This window comes from Cydia amplana, chromosome 8 (genome assembly GCF_948474715.1).
Source record: "Cydia amplana chromosome 8, ilCydAmpl1.1, whole genome shotgun sequence".
Lineage (NCBI taxonomy): Eukaryota > Metazoa > Arthropoda > Insecta > Lepidoptera > Tortricidae > Cydia > Cydia amplana.
Window position 1 is genome coordinate 14,974,655 of NC_086076.1, and position 15,213 is coordinate 14,989,867.

At 36.2% G+C, this 15,213-nt stretch overlaps 1 protein-coding gene across 23 annotated transcripts in view; it reads right to left on the minus strand.

Annotated features, from left to right (window-relative positions):
• Positions 1-15,213, minus strand: part of LOC134650171 (protein still life, isoform SIF type 1) — a 167,711-nt gene that overhangs the window by 86,049 nt on the left and 66,449 nt on the right. For all 23 annotated transcript variants that reach the window (XM_063505046.1, XM_063505044.1, XM_063505045.1 and 20 more), the window contains 2 exons: positions 9,826-10,026; positions 4,068-4,200 (listed from right to left, as the gene is read on the minus strand). In XM_063505046.1, coding sequence (XP_063361116.1) covers positions 4,068-4,200; positions 9,826-10,026 — 334 coding nt within the window. The remainder of the gene's footprint in view (positions 1-4,067; positions 4,201-9,825; positions 10,027-15,213) is intronic.

Here is a 15,213-nt window from a genome sequence, read left to right on the forward strand (position 1 = left end):
TAAGACAACAACATAAAAATCGGCCAACACATTAAACGTGCCATTAACTATTTTTGGAAATTATATCATCGTGAAGCGCTGCGAAATATTATCTGTCTCTGTGTTTTAAACTTTATGATTTTAATAAAAAAATCAAACTTCTTTACTATAATAACTTCTAATTATTATTAAGCTTGCGGTAATTAATTTATTAGGCCGATTTGGTCAGCATTCTACCATAGTAAGTAATAACATGATGCATATTGTTTTCATAATTACAATCATCATTTGGATTGAATCCTCGATTTCAATAATTAGGTAAATGCACTAAATTGGCATAATCATGGATTGTTGTTGCAGATTACACGCTAATCCATCTCGTTGGCATTTAAGCGATTATATCAATTGATGAAACTCGGCTGATTTAATCAAGATCACTTATTATGATAAGATAAGATGATAATATATTTTTGTATTGTATTGTATTGTAATATAAAAGATAGTTTATTCAAGTAGGCATAATTACAATGCGTTTATGAACGTCAAATAAAGCTAGGTAGACCGGCCCCGGTTATAAACGCAATGTGCATATACTAGTGCCCACGCCAATTTCTGGGATTAGTTGCCAAGCGGACGCCAGGCTCCCATGAGCCGTGACAAAATGTCGGGACAACGCGAGGAAGATGATGATGATGATGTTATAATTTTAGAAATAAAACCTTGATTTATGATATAAACCGGTTAAAAAACAGATAGGTAAATAAGAAACAATACCTACAAGTTAAATTCTGCTTATTTTTCTTGTTTCAAAAAATAAATTAAACGAAGAAAAACCGGAGGAGAAAATACAATATTGTCCCTTTTAAATGCGAGAGCTACTGATATGTTTGAAGTCGGTGCCAAGCCAAATCTTAAAAGCGTCAATACACACGCTACACTGACACACATTGCTCATTTTTGGCAGGAAGTACCACCCGGAAAATTTTGATGTTCTGGCAAACAGTAGACCAGTATAAGACTTACGATCTGAAAAAATATCTAGGAGCGTCACTACTTCAAAATCGCTAAAAAAATGGAACTTTTTATTTTATCTTAATTTCATTTTTTTACGACAACCAATATTGTTATTCTTGTGCGTCACAATTAGGATGTTGATACTCAGCATAAATATTTATCACAAGAAGAGGTAGCCATAAAAAAAAACAGAGTCCGTTTAACGCAAGGGCCGATTTACTATGGAAAGCCGACTATGGCCTTTTTTTTATTAAAAAAATATTACCTAATATTATGTATTTCTATACCTGAAACTCGTAAGATAACCAAAACAATACAAATCGCAAACAGGCTACCTGAGGTGGCGTGTAAGAGGTGAAAACGTTTTAAGATATCTGCACCAATATATTTTCTCTCAAACAGTTTCTTGGCAGAATTTAGGAGGGCAGTGATAAGAGTCTGTGTTATTTATAGAGTTATACTGCTTTTACTGTATGCTTTGGAATTTTACCTTTAAATGCAAAATAAAAAAGTTTGAAGTAAAAAGAACTTCTGTAACTTTAATAAACGACTTGTATAGTTCGGGCTCACAAAGCTGAAGGCCTACCGCGAACCACGTTCGACGTGTTGCCTCCCTGTCACACTTACGTACGAAATTACAAGTGCGACAGAGATGCAACACGTCGAATGTGGTTCGCGGTAGGCCCTCTGACTTAGAGAGGGTCGCCGGTAAATCACAGCCTTTGCATAAAAGATTACCTGCCGTTCCTTTATACGAGGTATCGAAATGTGTACCTGAGTAATCAATCTGTTACACTTACATATATCGTGATAGGTTTGAAAAGCAATTTCTCAAGTTCAATTTCCCCGCTTGGGAGTTTAATGATATCCGACAGTCTCTCGAAGAGGGCTAATTTTTATTAAATCGTGGAGCATCAAAGCCATTTTTAGGATTCCGTAGTCAAGAAGGATCCTTTATAGTTACGCTATGTTCGTTGATACTTAGTTAAAAGCTGGAATTCGGCATGAACAAATAAATGTTAACACATTGATAAAATGAAATGTAGATAGAATAAATACATGTGGTATTGATTTATTAGCTTCGGCTCTATGAAATATGAATGGGTCGTTAAAAATGTAATGGGGAACTCAAAAAAGATTTTTGATTCAGTGAATATTATCAGAAATAATTACTCCGACAGTCCAAAAAGTACCCAGAAGATTTTTTTACAAAACGGCCTTGGTGATTATTCAGAATCTATGCTTTAACACATTCACTGCTAGCGCGTGCTACGCGCTACTAGCATAGCCGATAACATGGGAAAAACCGTATGTAGCGAAAAGCGACTACGGACTGAGCACCCGTCTGGCGGGTTGATGGCATCAGTAATACGTTAATAATTCAATTTTGACATAGATGGTACTAACGACTTTTATGAATTTACAGTTCTATAATTATTACAATTGTTCCTGGTGCAAATTTACGAAAGTCCGTTCCAAATTCGAATTTACCTGAATGAAAACGGATATAACAATTTCAACTTTCGCCAACAACTTGATTAAACTGCATCGCAACAGTGGCAATTTAGTTGCAAGCCCGTCAGTTGCGTGACAACAACACAACGAGCTCACAAATTGCATTCCAGTTTAGTCAAATGGGTTGAGATCGCTCGCAGTTCAGTATTCAGGTATTTTTTATAGCTCGGAATAACCAAACGAGCACACGAGCCATTCTTATGAGCATACACGGGTCTCAACTACTACTACTTCCGAAACACCTCTTGGCTTAAACCATTGAACGGTGTAAAGTAATAAAGCTGTAAATATTGCAAATATATACGTAGGTAGGTAAAATTTTGACTACTTGTTATTTTATCAATATAGATTTTAGTTATACTGTGCTAAGTAATTTATAGGTACAGTATACCACTGTACCTATAAATAATGTTTCTTCTACTTATACTTTTTAGACGAGTGGTATGTGCAATGAGGTGTAAATTAATACCCTGTAAATGATACACTAAAGGAAAAAACAGCCTTACTTACGTCACATTACTCACGTTGAAATGGAAACAGTATATGAGTTTAAAGTTAGAGCACAGTATAATAAAGAGTACTAGCGTACACTATGGACACTCCCTGCCTCCCGTTGAAAGTGCCGCCCACCCGCTCTCGGTTACCTCACAGTTACCTTACATTGTCTTATCTCACTCACACAAGCATGGTACGCGTTCACCTACACGAGCTTAGGTTGTGTGCGTAGGAACGCGTTTGTTTATACATTTGATCGCCAGTGTCCGAGGTGTGGTTAGAGGGTGTTTGTGTTGCACAAGAATAAATGTTTCCATTTATCTCCAAATCCATCGACCCATTATTTGCAGATTTGTTGAAAGAGTTTGTAATAGGTACAAGATCGTAGTAGATCGTAGATGGATTCTGCTAACAGGATACACCGTTCCTAGTATAGCTGTTATCATTATTAAATTGTACAACGGGACTTAATCGCGTATCTAAGTTTTTAAGATTTACCTCCGAAGTTTCGAGGACGGCGTTGTCCACGTGGTCTCGGAGAAGACTGGCTTAATTTGACATCAGCATCTTCTAACCGCGCGAGTTTTTCGAACTACCCGCACTACGCAAAACGCTACGCTAACGCTAGTGCGCAAAACGTTCAAGCGGATAAACAAGACCAAGTGTGGGTAGTTCGAAAAACTCGCGCGGTTAGAAGATGCTGATGTCAACTTAAGCCAGTCTTCTCCGAGACCACGGGGACAACGCCATCCTCGAAACGTCGGAGGTAAATCTTAAAAACTTAGATACGCGATTAAGTCCCGTTGTACAATTTAATAATATGTGAAAATCGTGAAAGTTCAAATCAGTGTTAGCTGTTATCATTATGTAAGGGTGGTATGTAATCCTCCCGTCTTATTGTCTTTGTTTATTCGATGATGTTGACAATGTCATGCGATAGAAAATATATTAATTTGTCCTGACTAGACTCTAGAGTTTTATTCAAGTTTATTTTCGGATAATTTCCATATATTTCAAGGGGGTTCTTATCGAATATCCAACCTCCGAAAAAAAACGGAACTTACCTCGCTAGATGTCAGATAACATATCCTGGAGTCAGTGCTGTCAATAGAGGCTTGCTGAACTATCCCGTAGCGCGACGATTCTCGATCGCTGGTATACTCCGATCGAACGCTGTCTTGCCGATCAAAAACGCCCCTGAAAAAAACACTATACGTTTATATAACATACCTACTGTAATCTATACCTAATGTAATGCGGAGGGATGAAAGTCATGTGACGAGAAAGGTATTACGAATGAATGTGGAGGGGAGTACGAGGAGAGGAAAACCGAGGAAAAGGTGGATGGACTGTGTGAGAGATGATATGAAACGAACGTAAGTGAATGATGAGATGACGGATGACAGAGAGGTATGGAAGAGAAAGACATGCTGCGCCGACCCCAAGTGAATGGGACTAGGGCAAGAGAATGATGACCTACTGTAATCTCTAAATCTCGGTGGCATTAGAATGTACCTTTAAAATCCAGCCCAAATCAGATAATATAGTATATGCTTAGGCAAAGTAATTCAATTTGTCATTCAAGCTTAACCCACTACATATTATATACGTATAGCCGTCCGTAAAGCGGGCAGGATTTTAATTACTGAAAGAGCCTTTTTATAACGTGACTTCGTATGATTTTCATCCCAAGGGAATTTCGTTCCCCATATTTTATGCCAACGTCACGTGGAAATTGGTTTGAGTAAATGAAATACATATATGGAGAGGGGGAGGGATAGAGGGAAATAGGGTTTCCTTTAATAGTCTAACAGTAGATCCATTGCTTAAAGAGAAAATTAGTAAATCATTTATTAACGAGATCAATTGTACAAAACTGTGTGAGTATGATCATATTCAATACGAGTATATCAATCAAAATAATCTAACCTCTACAACCTCCCACCTACAAATGAAGGTCTTGCGACTCATTATACCAATTATTTAAGAAACTCTTAATGTAATTGTAATTTTATCAAGTTAATTAAGTAGAAGCAAAGCTTTATCTTAGTAAATAATTGTGATAATAATAAAATAACAACGAATATAGATAAAACAAAAGAACCATTTCATAAACAACATTCTAATTTATAACTTCAAACAGTTTCTTACAAAACTTGAAAAGAATTGGTATCATAAAAGTGCTGTTTCAGTTAGGTGATCGAATTTCCGTATTTTGAATTAAGCAATTCTGAGACGCGCGAATCGTTCGGAAAGAATGACTGAACGGAAAAGTTGGTAAACTCCGTATGCGGTGATTTTTTTTTTCTCACAGCCTTAGGAAATGTCGTTTAGTCTTCCGTTACGATATCACATAAAGACGTTGATAAAGTTATCGGGCCAGTTGTAGCAACGTAAAGGAACATTTATGACTTCAAGAGAAAATACTTTCCATTTATGCGTGAGCGCGTATAGAACTTACGACTTCTTGTTGTAGAAAAATATTTTTTTCTACTCCCGTACTTTTATTTGTCATTTAAAGGGTCGTGCACACACCTTTAAAACCCTACCTTATAGTTGTCAAGACAAGTCTTTAGTCCATTTCCCAAAAAAGAATTTGTGCATACACAATTACACATACACGCAGTATCTTTTTGGCGATTTTACGATACTTCGTGTAATGACCACTTATAAAATATTGAATGAAATACAGTGTTGCCAACCTTATTTTAAATGTCATCTCTGACATGTCTCTGACAAATAAGTGAACCATAGACATGTTTTTTTTTTTAATTTCATTCATTCATTCATTCTTTTCCCGCCCGTACCCTCCGTTTTTGCTACTTCTTGAATTAAAAAGATTTGTTAAATTTTCAATTTTATTTCAAAGTAAGTGCTTGGTCGTACAAAAAGTATTGAATGCAACGTTGTTTATCTGAGTCAAAAAATACTCATGGCGTCTTCGCCTCAAATTGTTACTCACGCCACTCGCCTTTTTTGACCTCTCTTAAACAACGGTTGCATAAAATACTATTATAGACAAGAAGTTACGCGGGATATATCACTCACTATATATACTAACTGCAAAGAAAAAAGTTCAATATAGTTAGACTAATTGTAGGTATATAGCAAGTATAACAAAGCCTAATGAGGAGTAATATCCTTGGAGAGGCATCGGGTAATTTATTTATCATAGTCTCGCACACAAAGATAAGAGCTGTAACAACGAATGGCACGGAGGACGGACATTTGTCGCGCTAACGACGGGGCTGCGACCGATAGATAAATTAAACAGTTATCCAGCTTTCAACTTTAAACTATCATTTAGTTTAGAACATTTTATCCGATTTATAGGATACCTACTTTAATACATTTTATTTGTTACGAAGAGCTATCAGTGGCCATTTTCCTATATGGAACGTACTCGAATGTTTTTATGTCATAAAATAGGCAATAAATACATTTTCTTGCCATCAATATCATCACTATTTGTGCAAGTGAGTGAGCTCAAAAGCTACACGAGCTTATTCCACCGGCCCCATTCTACCATCGGACTTTTAAACGCACGGCCGGTTTCCATCCTTACTTGATAGATATTCCACCAATTCGCACGAAGCGCTTTGCTTCCTCTTTTCTTATGCGCACTGCCAAGGAATGGAATTCCTTGCCGGCGTCTATATTTCCGAGCTCATATAACCCGGCAACCTTCAAATCAAGCGTGAACAGGCACCTTCTGGGCAGGCTCGCTCCATCGTAGGCCACGTCTTCGCCTCGGCTAGTCTGTGGCCATGTGTAAGAGCCCATTTATAATTAAAAAAAAAGTCTGCTAACGTTTTTTATTTATTCATATTCTTGTATTTGTTAACTCGGCGGCACTTCAAACTGCCTAACGGCTCGATACAATAAGGAAAAATTGAGAATGAAACCTAAATTGCTTAAGCTTCAGATTTTCATTCGGAGGTGTCTCGTCCTTATCACAATATTGTTACAAACGGCCTGATTCGAGCTTAAAGTTCCAATCAGACCGAAAGTCTAGGTTATCGATGTGAATGCGCATAGGGCTGACTGCAATTAAATAGTTATTTGCCAAGTATATAGTAATTGGCCACTCCTTACAAATCTGAAAGAAACAAGACAATTGAAACCTTATTGTTAAGAGTGGCCAATTACTATATGGGGCATTATCTATGAAAAGGGACCTTATTGTCGATGGCGCTTACGCCGCACACCGTCGCGCGGCATTGTATTTATATCGAAGCATCGTTAATAATGGCGTAACCACCATCGACAATAAGGTCCCTTTTCATAGATAACGTCACATATGTACCTATACTGGCCAATAAATAGTTATTGGCCAGTATAGGTACATATGTGACGTTATCTATGAAAAGGGACCTAAAAAAATACATACGATAGGGCGTCTGCTATAGAGCAGACGCCCTATCGTATGTATTTTTTTCACTACGACCTTTTATGCAACTAATAAGTGTATCATCGTTTAATTAGCTTAATTCTCCCTAAGGTTCAAGTCTCTCGAACCCTCCTAGTTATTAAATCCAATAATTCACTGAACTGGAAAAAAGTGTCTGGTATTGATAAACTAATACAAATGTCTATACATACGAATGTCGTCACTTTATCCTGCTCTCACTCACGCCACAGACATTGGGCACGGTTATTTATCACTACCCCACTTAATACCGTCGTAAACATAATATATTGCTATTACTCGCAGTGCACGTTCGGTTTAACCTGTATGTTTTGTCTCCCATTCATTTTACGAATCGTTGACTAGACATATATACAGAGAATATATATTTTATTGTTCCCAAGAGAGAGTCTTATCCGCTGTTTCAGTAGTTTTCTGGGAAGATTGACTATTTTTATTGAAATACGGAACATTTTTGTCGTCAATAAATAGAACTTCTGGCTAAGGGCCATTGATCATTATTTTTTATTACTTTCTTTACTATTAAGTTCACTTTGTTATAAACTGATATTTATATACACGTGTCTAAAATTCATCGACATAAATATCGCCATTAGAATTTAATTTAGAAAGTTACGCCCAGTTATCATTAAACGGAGATAAACTCTTTGACGAAATTGATCTAATTTTGGCGGACAAAGCCCGTAAAATTGGTTCGTATATCATAAAACGGTGTACAAAGGACTTTCTCCCCCGCCAGGGTATCAGGACGAGTTCTTATTGAGTGGCTGCCCGGTCCACAATACTCATGCTGTTAGCTAGAGATAATGGTTCAATTATTTCATATATACTTATCCTTTCTAAGTTGCTGGTGCTTTTCATGAGAACAGTTGGTCAGCACAATAAATTGTTTGATGTTTAATTATTTTATTAAGTAGTTTCTTGTTGACCTAACATCAAAGACATGAAGATTTCATTTATCATTATACTTAAATAACAATTGTCATTACCAACTACTCCTGTTTAATTTTAGGAAAAAATAATTTTAAGTTAACGTGAAATTAAATAAAAATGAACAAGATAAATTTTATAATTTTATAAAGTACCTACCTATTTATAAAATCCTTTAAGTTTTAGTTTTAAGTTGAACTTCGTTATTCGTTGTGTTTCGTTTAATATTGTATACCCGGAAAGGGTAGCCGTTGTGACTAAGTATGTATCATTTTAACATCTTGTTTGACACGGTAAACAATAAACAAATTCTTATTCTTATTATGCTAGACTATGACTATGTTTATCGTGCGCCCGCATGCACACTTTTCCTTAACATTGCTCTAAAGGACTTAAATTTGCAAAGGAGTACGTACGAGTTTAGTTTTCCTAACTGCATATAGCTTCACTCTGAACCAAATTGAAATTCTGCAGGTGTACATTATAACAATCCAATTTTCGTTTATGACGAAAAATAAAGATTCATTGTGTAGTTGAATATCATTATGTAAAGTAAAGGTTTATCCTAGATTACTCTGGAAAGCCGGTGCGAAGAGGGTCGATAATCGTATAATAAATTAGATTTAACCCAATGCATTTCCCTTGTTCCAAATTGTGAGCCTAACAAACTACTGCTAAAACTACCCATTGAAAGTTTTTGACCTTTGGGACAGATTGCTAGATCTGCTCATTCAAGTACTTATGTATGTAGATAGATATTTAATTTGGGTCTAAAACTTTTATGTTGCGTTATATTATGGCAGTTATATTGAAATTATTTATTTCAGACACAAATCCCATATAGTGTTAATATAAAAATAACTGTTGTTATTTCTGCGGCATAACCGACGACGTCCATTTAATTGTGAATTACATGATGTATTAGTTTGTATTAAAATATGTATATCAAATACCTATTTCTCCAATCGGATTCAAAGTCAGTAGCATTCGATATTAAGTCACAGAATAAATAATAGTACTAAGTACAGGAGACTCACTCTCTAACAAAACGCGTCTGTTACGATCAGCACAGATATGGCCGCTAGGTGGCGACAGCGCCACGCGCGGCTTATGGCTTTCCCCAAAATTGGGGCCGAACGGATGTACTTTTAGCTACCTGTAGCAAAGCGACGAAATCGCGGAGTGAGACACGCGATTAAGTCAATAGATTTTTGAAAGTATTTACGTATTTAATATGCGGTTGTACATTCAATCTTTAATTGCTAATAAAGTAGTTAGCTTTTATATTGTATCATACTAAGAAAACCTCCTTACATGTTTTTTATTATTTTCATACAAATTGCTTATGTTCGTGATTCATCAATAGAGCCTTTGTTGAATCACACACTAATCGGTCACGGAATCCCAGGGGGCATGAAATGAACTTACAGACTTAATAGAATATAAAGTTTCAGAAATCATACCTCTGTTCGAAACTGTCAGCTCTGTTACTCCTATAGCCAGAGTCGTTAAGGCTGCCCTCGTGCCGTAAGCTGGGCAGGGAATCCCAGGGGGAGCGGCGCGGGCCGGGCTGGGGCGCGCCCCGCCAGCCATCCGAGTGCCGGTACCACGCCGCCCTCGCAGATTCACCGATGCAGGATGCGCAGCGGGAGGCGCTTACAAAACTAGACAATACAAAAAAGGCGTGTTAATTGACATTTTAGGCTATCAAATAGTAACTGACAGCCCTACGTAATGTTAGCGTAAAAATAAATAATCAAGTTCAAGTGCGGGTAGTTCCAAAAAATCCGAAAATCGTGAAACACGTCGTATCTTGTCTCACGGAAACGGTACGGTCATTTTATGACCTATGTATCTAATAAAAAAATGCAAACATGTTTAGAGTTACCTACTTATTTCAACAAAACATTAATATGAATTCAATTGCTTCCAGAATTAAATATTGTTGCCCCAGCGGGTACAACGTTTGAGTATGAAACCAAAGGCAGCCGGTTAGATACCCCTGGGGCACTCACAACAACACGATACGAAAATATGGAGTTTTGGAATTTTTGATGTCGATGAGTTTATTTCAGAGCCTAAATAATGGAAATCGCTAATAAGTAATTCTTAAAACCTAACTATAATAAAATTCACATACCTACATGTCCTACATAGTGAATTTTCGGAACTATAAAGTACCTAATTATTTTTGAAAAGATGTGTCCCGCCGAGTTTGTTGCCGGTCCCATATTGGGATACCCTCCTCCAATTGAGGGGGGATTTAAATCTTCTCGGGGCAGAGGTGTAGGGTTGGAGCCGGTCTACCTAGCTTTATTTGACGTTCATAAGCGCATTGTAATTATGCCTACTTAAATAAACTATCTTTTATCTTTATCTTATCGTATCTTATCCTATCTAAAGACTCCAATATGCGAAGAATGAAGCTACATTTCAAAAAGTCTCTTACTTATTTTATTTTAATCAATTCCTCCTAACATTATTTGTGAAAATGATGCTTTCCTTGCCAGTGTATTGTTATTTCACGAGACGTTAACAGCGCAGTATCTTTGTAAATGTAAACTCACACACGCGCCGTTGCCACCTAAACTTCAATTAATGAACCGAGCTCGAAATCCATACTGTACGAGTATCAAATTCTCCATCACGAAATTGCTTAAGTTTAGCGATATAGCCTGGGTGGCGGCAGAAAATTCAAAACACCATAAATAACTCCGAACAGAGTGGAACAGGATATGGCAATTGCTAAGACTTCAGGATAATAACTCTATAAGAGGCAGGTAAATTTTCAAGGTCGCTGATTTCTGTCTTTATGATTTATATAGCTGGTCGTCACAGTTTTTTTGTATGTAAAAATATTATAATTTTAAATATCACTTGGTGTGTTTTCAAAAACTCACTTTCCAATAATCTTATTTAAACTGCTAAGGAATTCAAGGCGAGTACCTTAAAAAATACTCCATCAACTCTAACAAATCTCGGTCTAAAATATGTCGTCCAAAGTGATTAAAGCCATGTACTTGTTTTACGATAATTAAAGAAGGAAATAAAGCATTCAAAACAACAAAAATACTGAAAACTAACGTTCAAAAGTCAATAAGGAAGGTAATTTGAAATGGACGGCGCGGGTCCGACCGACGGGAGACCCGTCGCGCGTCAGATCAACTTAGTCGGATTTAAATACCTCACGGCTTAAACGTCCGCCATGTTGCGGTATTTACATAGACTTTTTATAAAAAAACTTATTCTGCGCTATTTTTAACTGTAACATTTCTTCCTTCGGTAAGCCGACTATCGTCTAAGGTATCTGTGATAAATAGATATGTATCACAGATACCTTAAATTTTGAATAAAAATCCTAAGTGTAGGTAAGTTATATTATGTGTATTAACATTGTGTTTATTGGAATCAATATACATCTGATATACATAGATTCACCTGAAGTCTACCGTGTAACATATCTCTACTAATGAATTTAATTTAATTATAATCATGCGCCAATTCACGGGAGAGAGAAGCGCTCAATTTACGGTTAATAATAATGAGTCTATATCTGGGCACAGATTATATAATAGTTGATCTGGGTCGAGAGGTGTAGGGAAGCGTTTCTTAACCCCGGGATCCATTACAAATATACGTAATTGGAGATCACAACTACACTGGTTTGTCAGAGTAAAGCTATCGTTAGCGATCAGTGAGCTTAGGGAACAATGGAAGCAAATTGAATGGCAATGAGGCTGTGCGCTAAACCGAGCATGCAAGCGCGACCAATAATTTTTCATATGAAGAGTAAGGCTTGAAGCTTTAATTCAATAAAATAGGATCAAGCGTGGCGGCTGGAAAAACATTGAAAGGTTCTGGCTCATTGACCGAGTGTTTGTAAAGGTCTGCTTTTCAGCTTGATAAATTAATGATGAAAAATGCTTTCGTATGTCCGGATTTTCTCCTCTACAGGTCGAAATTCTCAACCAATTCTCGTGAAATTTTGAGAGCAGGTTGAATAATTGTTTTTTTTTTGTCGATTCAGTTTTTGGATTTGTTTTCAAAATGGCGGGGTCTTACATTTATTCAGTTTTAAGTTATGCTCGCGACAGTTGCGACGTCTACAGCGCACAGAGCCACTAGTTATTATAATTATATAAATAGTGCTAGTTTTGAAAGGAATGTGCTACTAAGTATACACAAAAAGATTGCATCGATTGGAGTGGTTTTAAATCTAGACGTTACAAACTAAACTTACTTTAAAGGGGTTTTATTAAAGTCAATTACTACAAAAGGTATCACCATAATTATCTAGATATCTACATTAATTTTTATTTCGACAGTCGCTCTTTCAGTAGTAGGTACCTAATCGTTAGTTAGAAAGCTGTCTATTAAATAGTGTAATCATTCCAACGTAAAGATTTTAAAAAATCCATTAACCTTTCTTTTTATCTGTAGGTATTACAATGTTCGTTTAGATTTTACTAGCAGTATTGTATTTATATTATCTTTCTCTCCTCCACGGAACAGGCATTGCCTAGTGTGGAGGTTAGTAAAAACTGTATCCAAGTGAATATTTTTTGGAAATAAACGATTTTTTTAAAGCCTTTTTTGGGAATACAATCTTTTCGTAACAACTTGACTTGACTTTATGATAAAAGGTAGGTTCTAATAAAAATAGCTATAGCTACATGCGAATGATGCACCTGTTTTTATTGAAAAAACTGTGTAGGATGTTTTAACAACTGTCGGGCAAAGACAACGTGAGCAGAGGGCCTACCGCGAACCACGTTCGACGTGTTGCCTCTCTGTCGCACTTGTAAATTCGTACGTAAGTGTGACAGGGAGGCAACACGTCGAACGTGGTTCGCGGTAGGCCCTCAGTTTTAGGCAGTTTTTACCCATTAATGCTATTGTAGTGTACTCTGGAAACTACTCGAAATCGCATATACTCGTAACATAATCGTTTTCCTAACATATACTTATATTTTTTTATTTTGGTGTCATTACGTTAAACTCGGGTGAAATCAAGTGCCTAAATATTTCTTCGTCGTTTAATATTAGGAAACTAATAAAACATGTAATCGTTAGATGTCGACTATTCGCCTTTGGGCAAGCAATTACACCGTATAATAAAATAATATTGGATTTTTGCCCAATGTTTTTTTTTTGTAAAAATGCTTGCGTCGTTGAGCCCCTGGAGGACATCCCAACCGAACGCAATAAACGTCAAGAAAATAATTCAGTCCTAGCGCCCATAATCGATACCTCACTCAAATATTATCAAAACCTCTGTATAGAACGAGGAAAATTGCAGGAAAATTGTACTTAAAATAGCTGTTTATTATAAACCGTAGATTGTATTTGTAACAAATTTGTTGACTTTATCTTGACCCCTGTTACCCTACTTGACAGTTCTCATTTTTGGAAGTCAGTTCAAAGAACCAATTGATCAAAATAACGGTTATCTTGACGCTACGGTAGAACGTAAATACTGTTATATAAGAACATAAGCATAAATAAATGTTATAATAAAAGATTCCCATATTTATGAATATGAAATATTTAAATCAATAATCATTTCGGATAAACAACTTACATATCAGTAGACTTTTTCGATTTTCTCTCTTTATTTAACTACCTATAGCTCTAATGGACCTGTCAGTTGTACGAGTATGGCTGATGTGACGGAGTACACAATACCTATTGCCATTTGTCTTACGAACGTGACGCAGGACATTAAATTGTCACTAGAAAATGCAAGCTTCCCCAAGGAACTGCGAAATCATTTTACTCGTGTGTGCGACCACAAGGAATATGCATATTTAACACATAAATATCTGGGTGAAAACAAAAAAACTCGAAAATGCGCGTTTTCCCAGAGATAAGATCTAGCTAGATCGATTTTTCGCCCCCAAAAACCCCCACATAGCAAATTTCATCGAAATCGTTAGAGCCGTTCCCGAGATCCCCGAAATAAAGAAAGAATTGCTCGTTTAAAGGTATTAGATGTAGGTTCATACTTTAAAGTAAAGTAAAGTAAAAATTATGTATTGTACGAGTATACAAGGTTTTAGGCAGAAACATAAAATTAACTGGTCTGACTCGTTTAGTTTAAACGACAATTATGTACACAATTATGTAGAACCAAAACTAAGAAGGGTATGGCAAAAAATAACTAATTTACCTCTTATTTAAAGTAAGGTATCACAAAAACATGAATTATCACCCGAGTTTAAAAGTAAAGTTTCAATCGGCAGCGCGATGACCAAAACAAACTTTTTTGTACGTGTTTGGGTGGCTGCAGTTCCTCAACCCACTAATGGAGCGGCAATTGACATCCACGAGCAGGGATCGGATACCGCTATTTTTTGTATGGGAATGAAAACGGTATTTTTTAGTTCTTTGCTAATTTTTTCATTTCTAATTGGGCAATCTAATAATACGAAGTCGTTAACTAACAACACCTTCACCCGATGAGGGGTTCTTGTCCACCACAAATAATTAATACTTTGTATATTTATAATATGTGAAAATAAGTCAATTTTCACAATAACAATAAATAATTCTAATTGACATTATACCTAAAATAAATACTTATAAATAAATGCTAACTTATATTGTTGTAATGAAATGAGTGTAACAAATTGGACTTGAAATAAAAGGCTTTTTTATTTTATTTTTATTTTATAACTAACAACACAACTGAGTCCTACATTTCGAGTATAAAATAATTCGAAAATATAGTTATTTCGAAGATTTTGCAAAAAACCGGTTCCGATCCCTGTCCACAAAAGCTCATTACGGCGCGATTCGGGAAATGAATTAGAGATTCACTAGATATAAAATAGTAAAGATATGTGACGTTC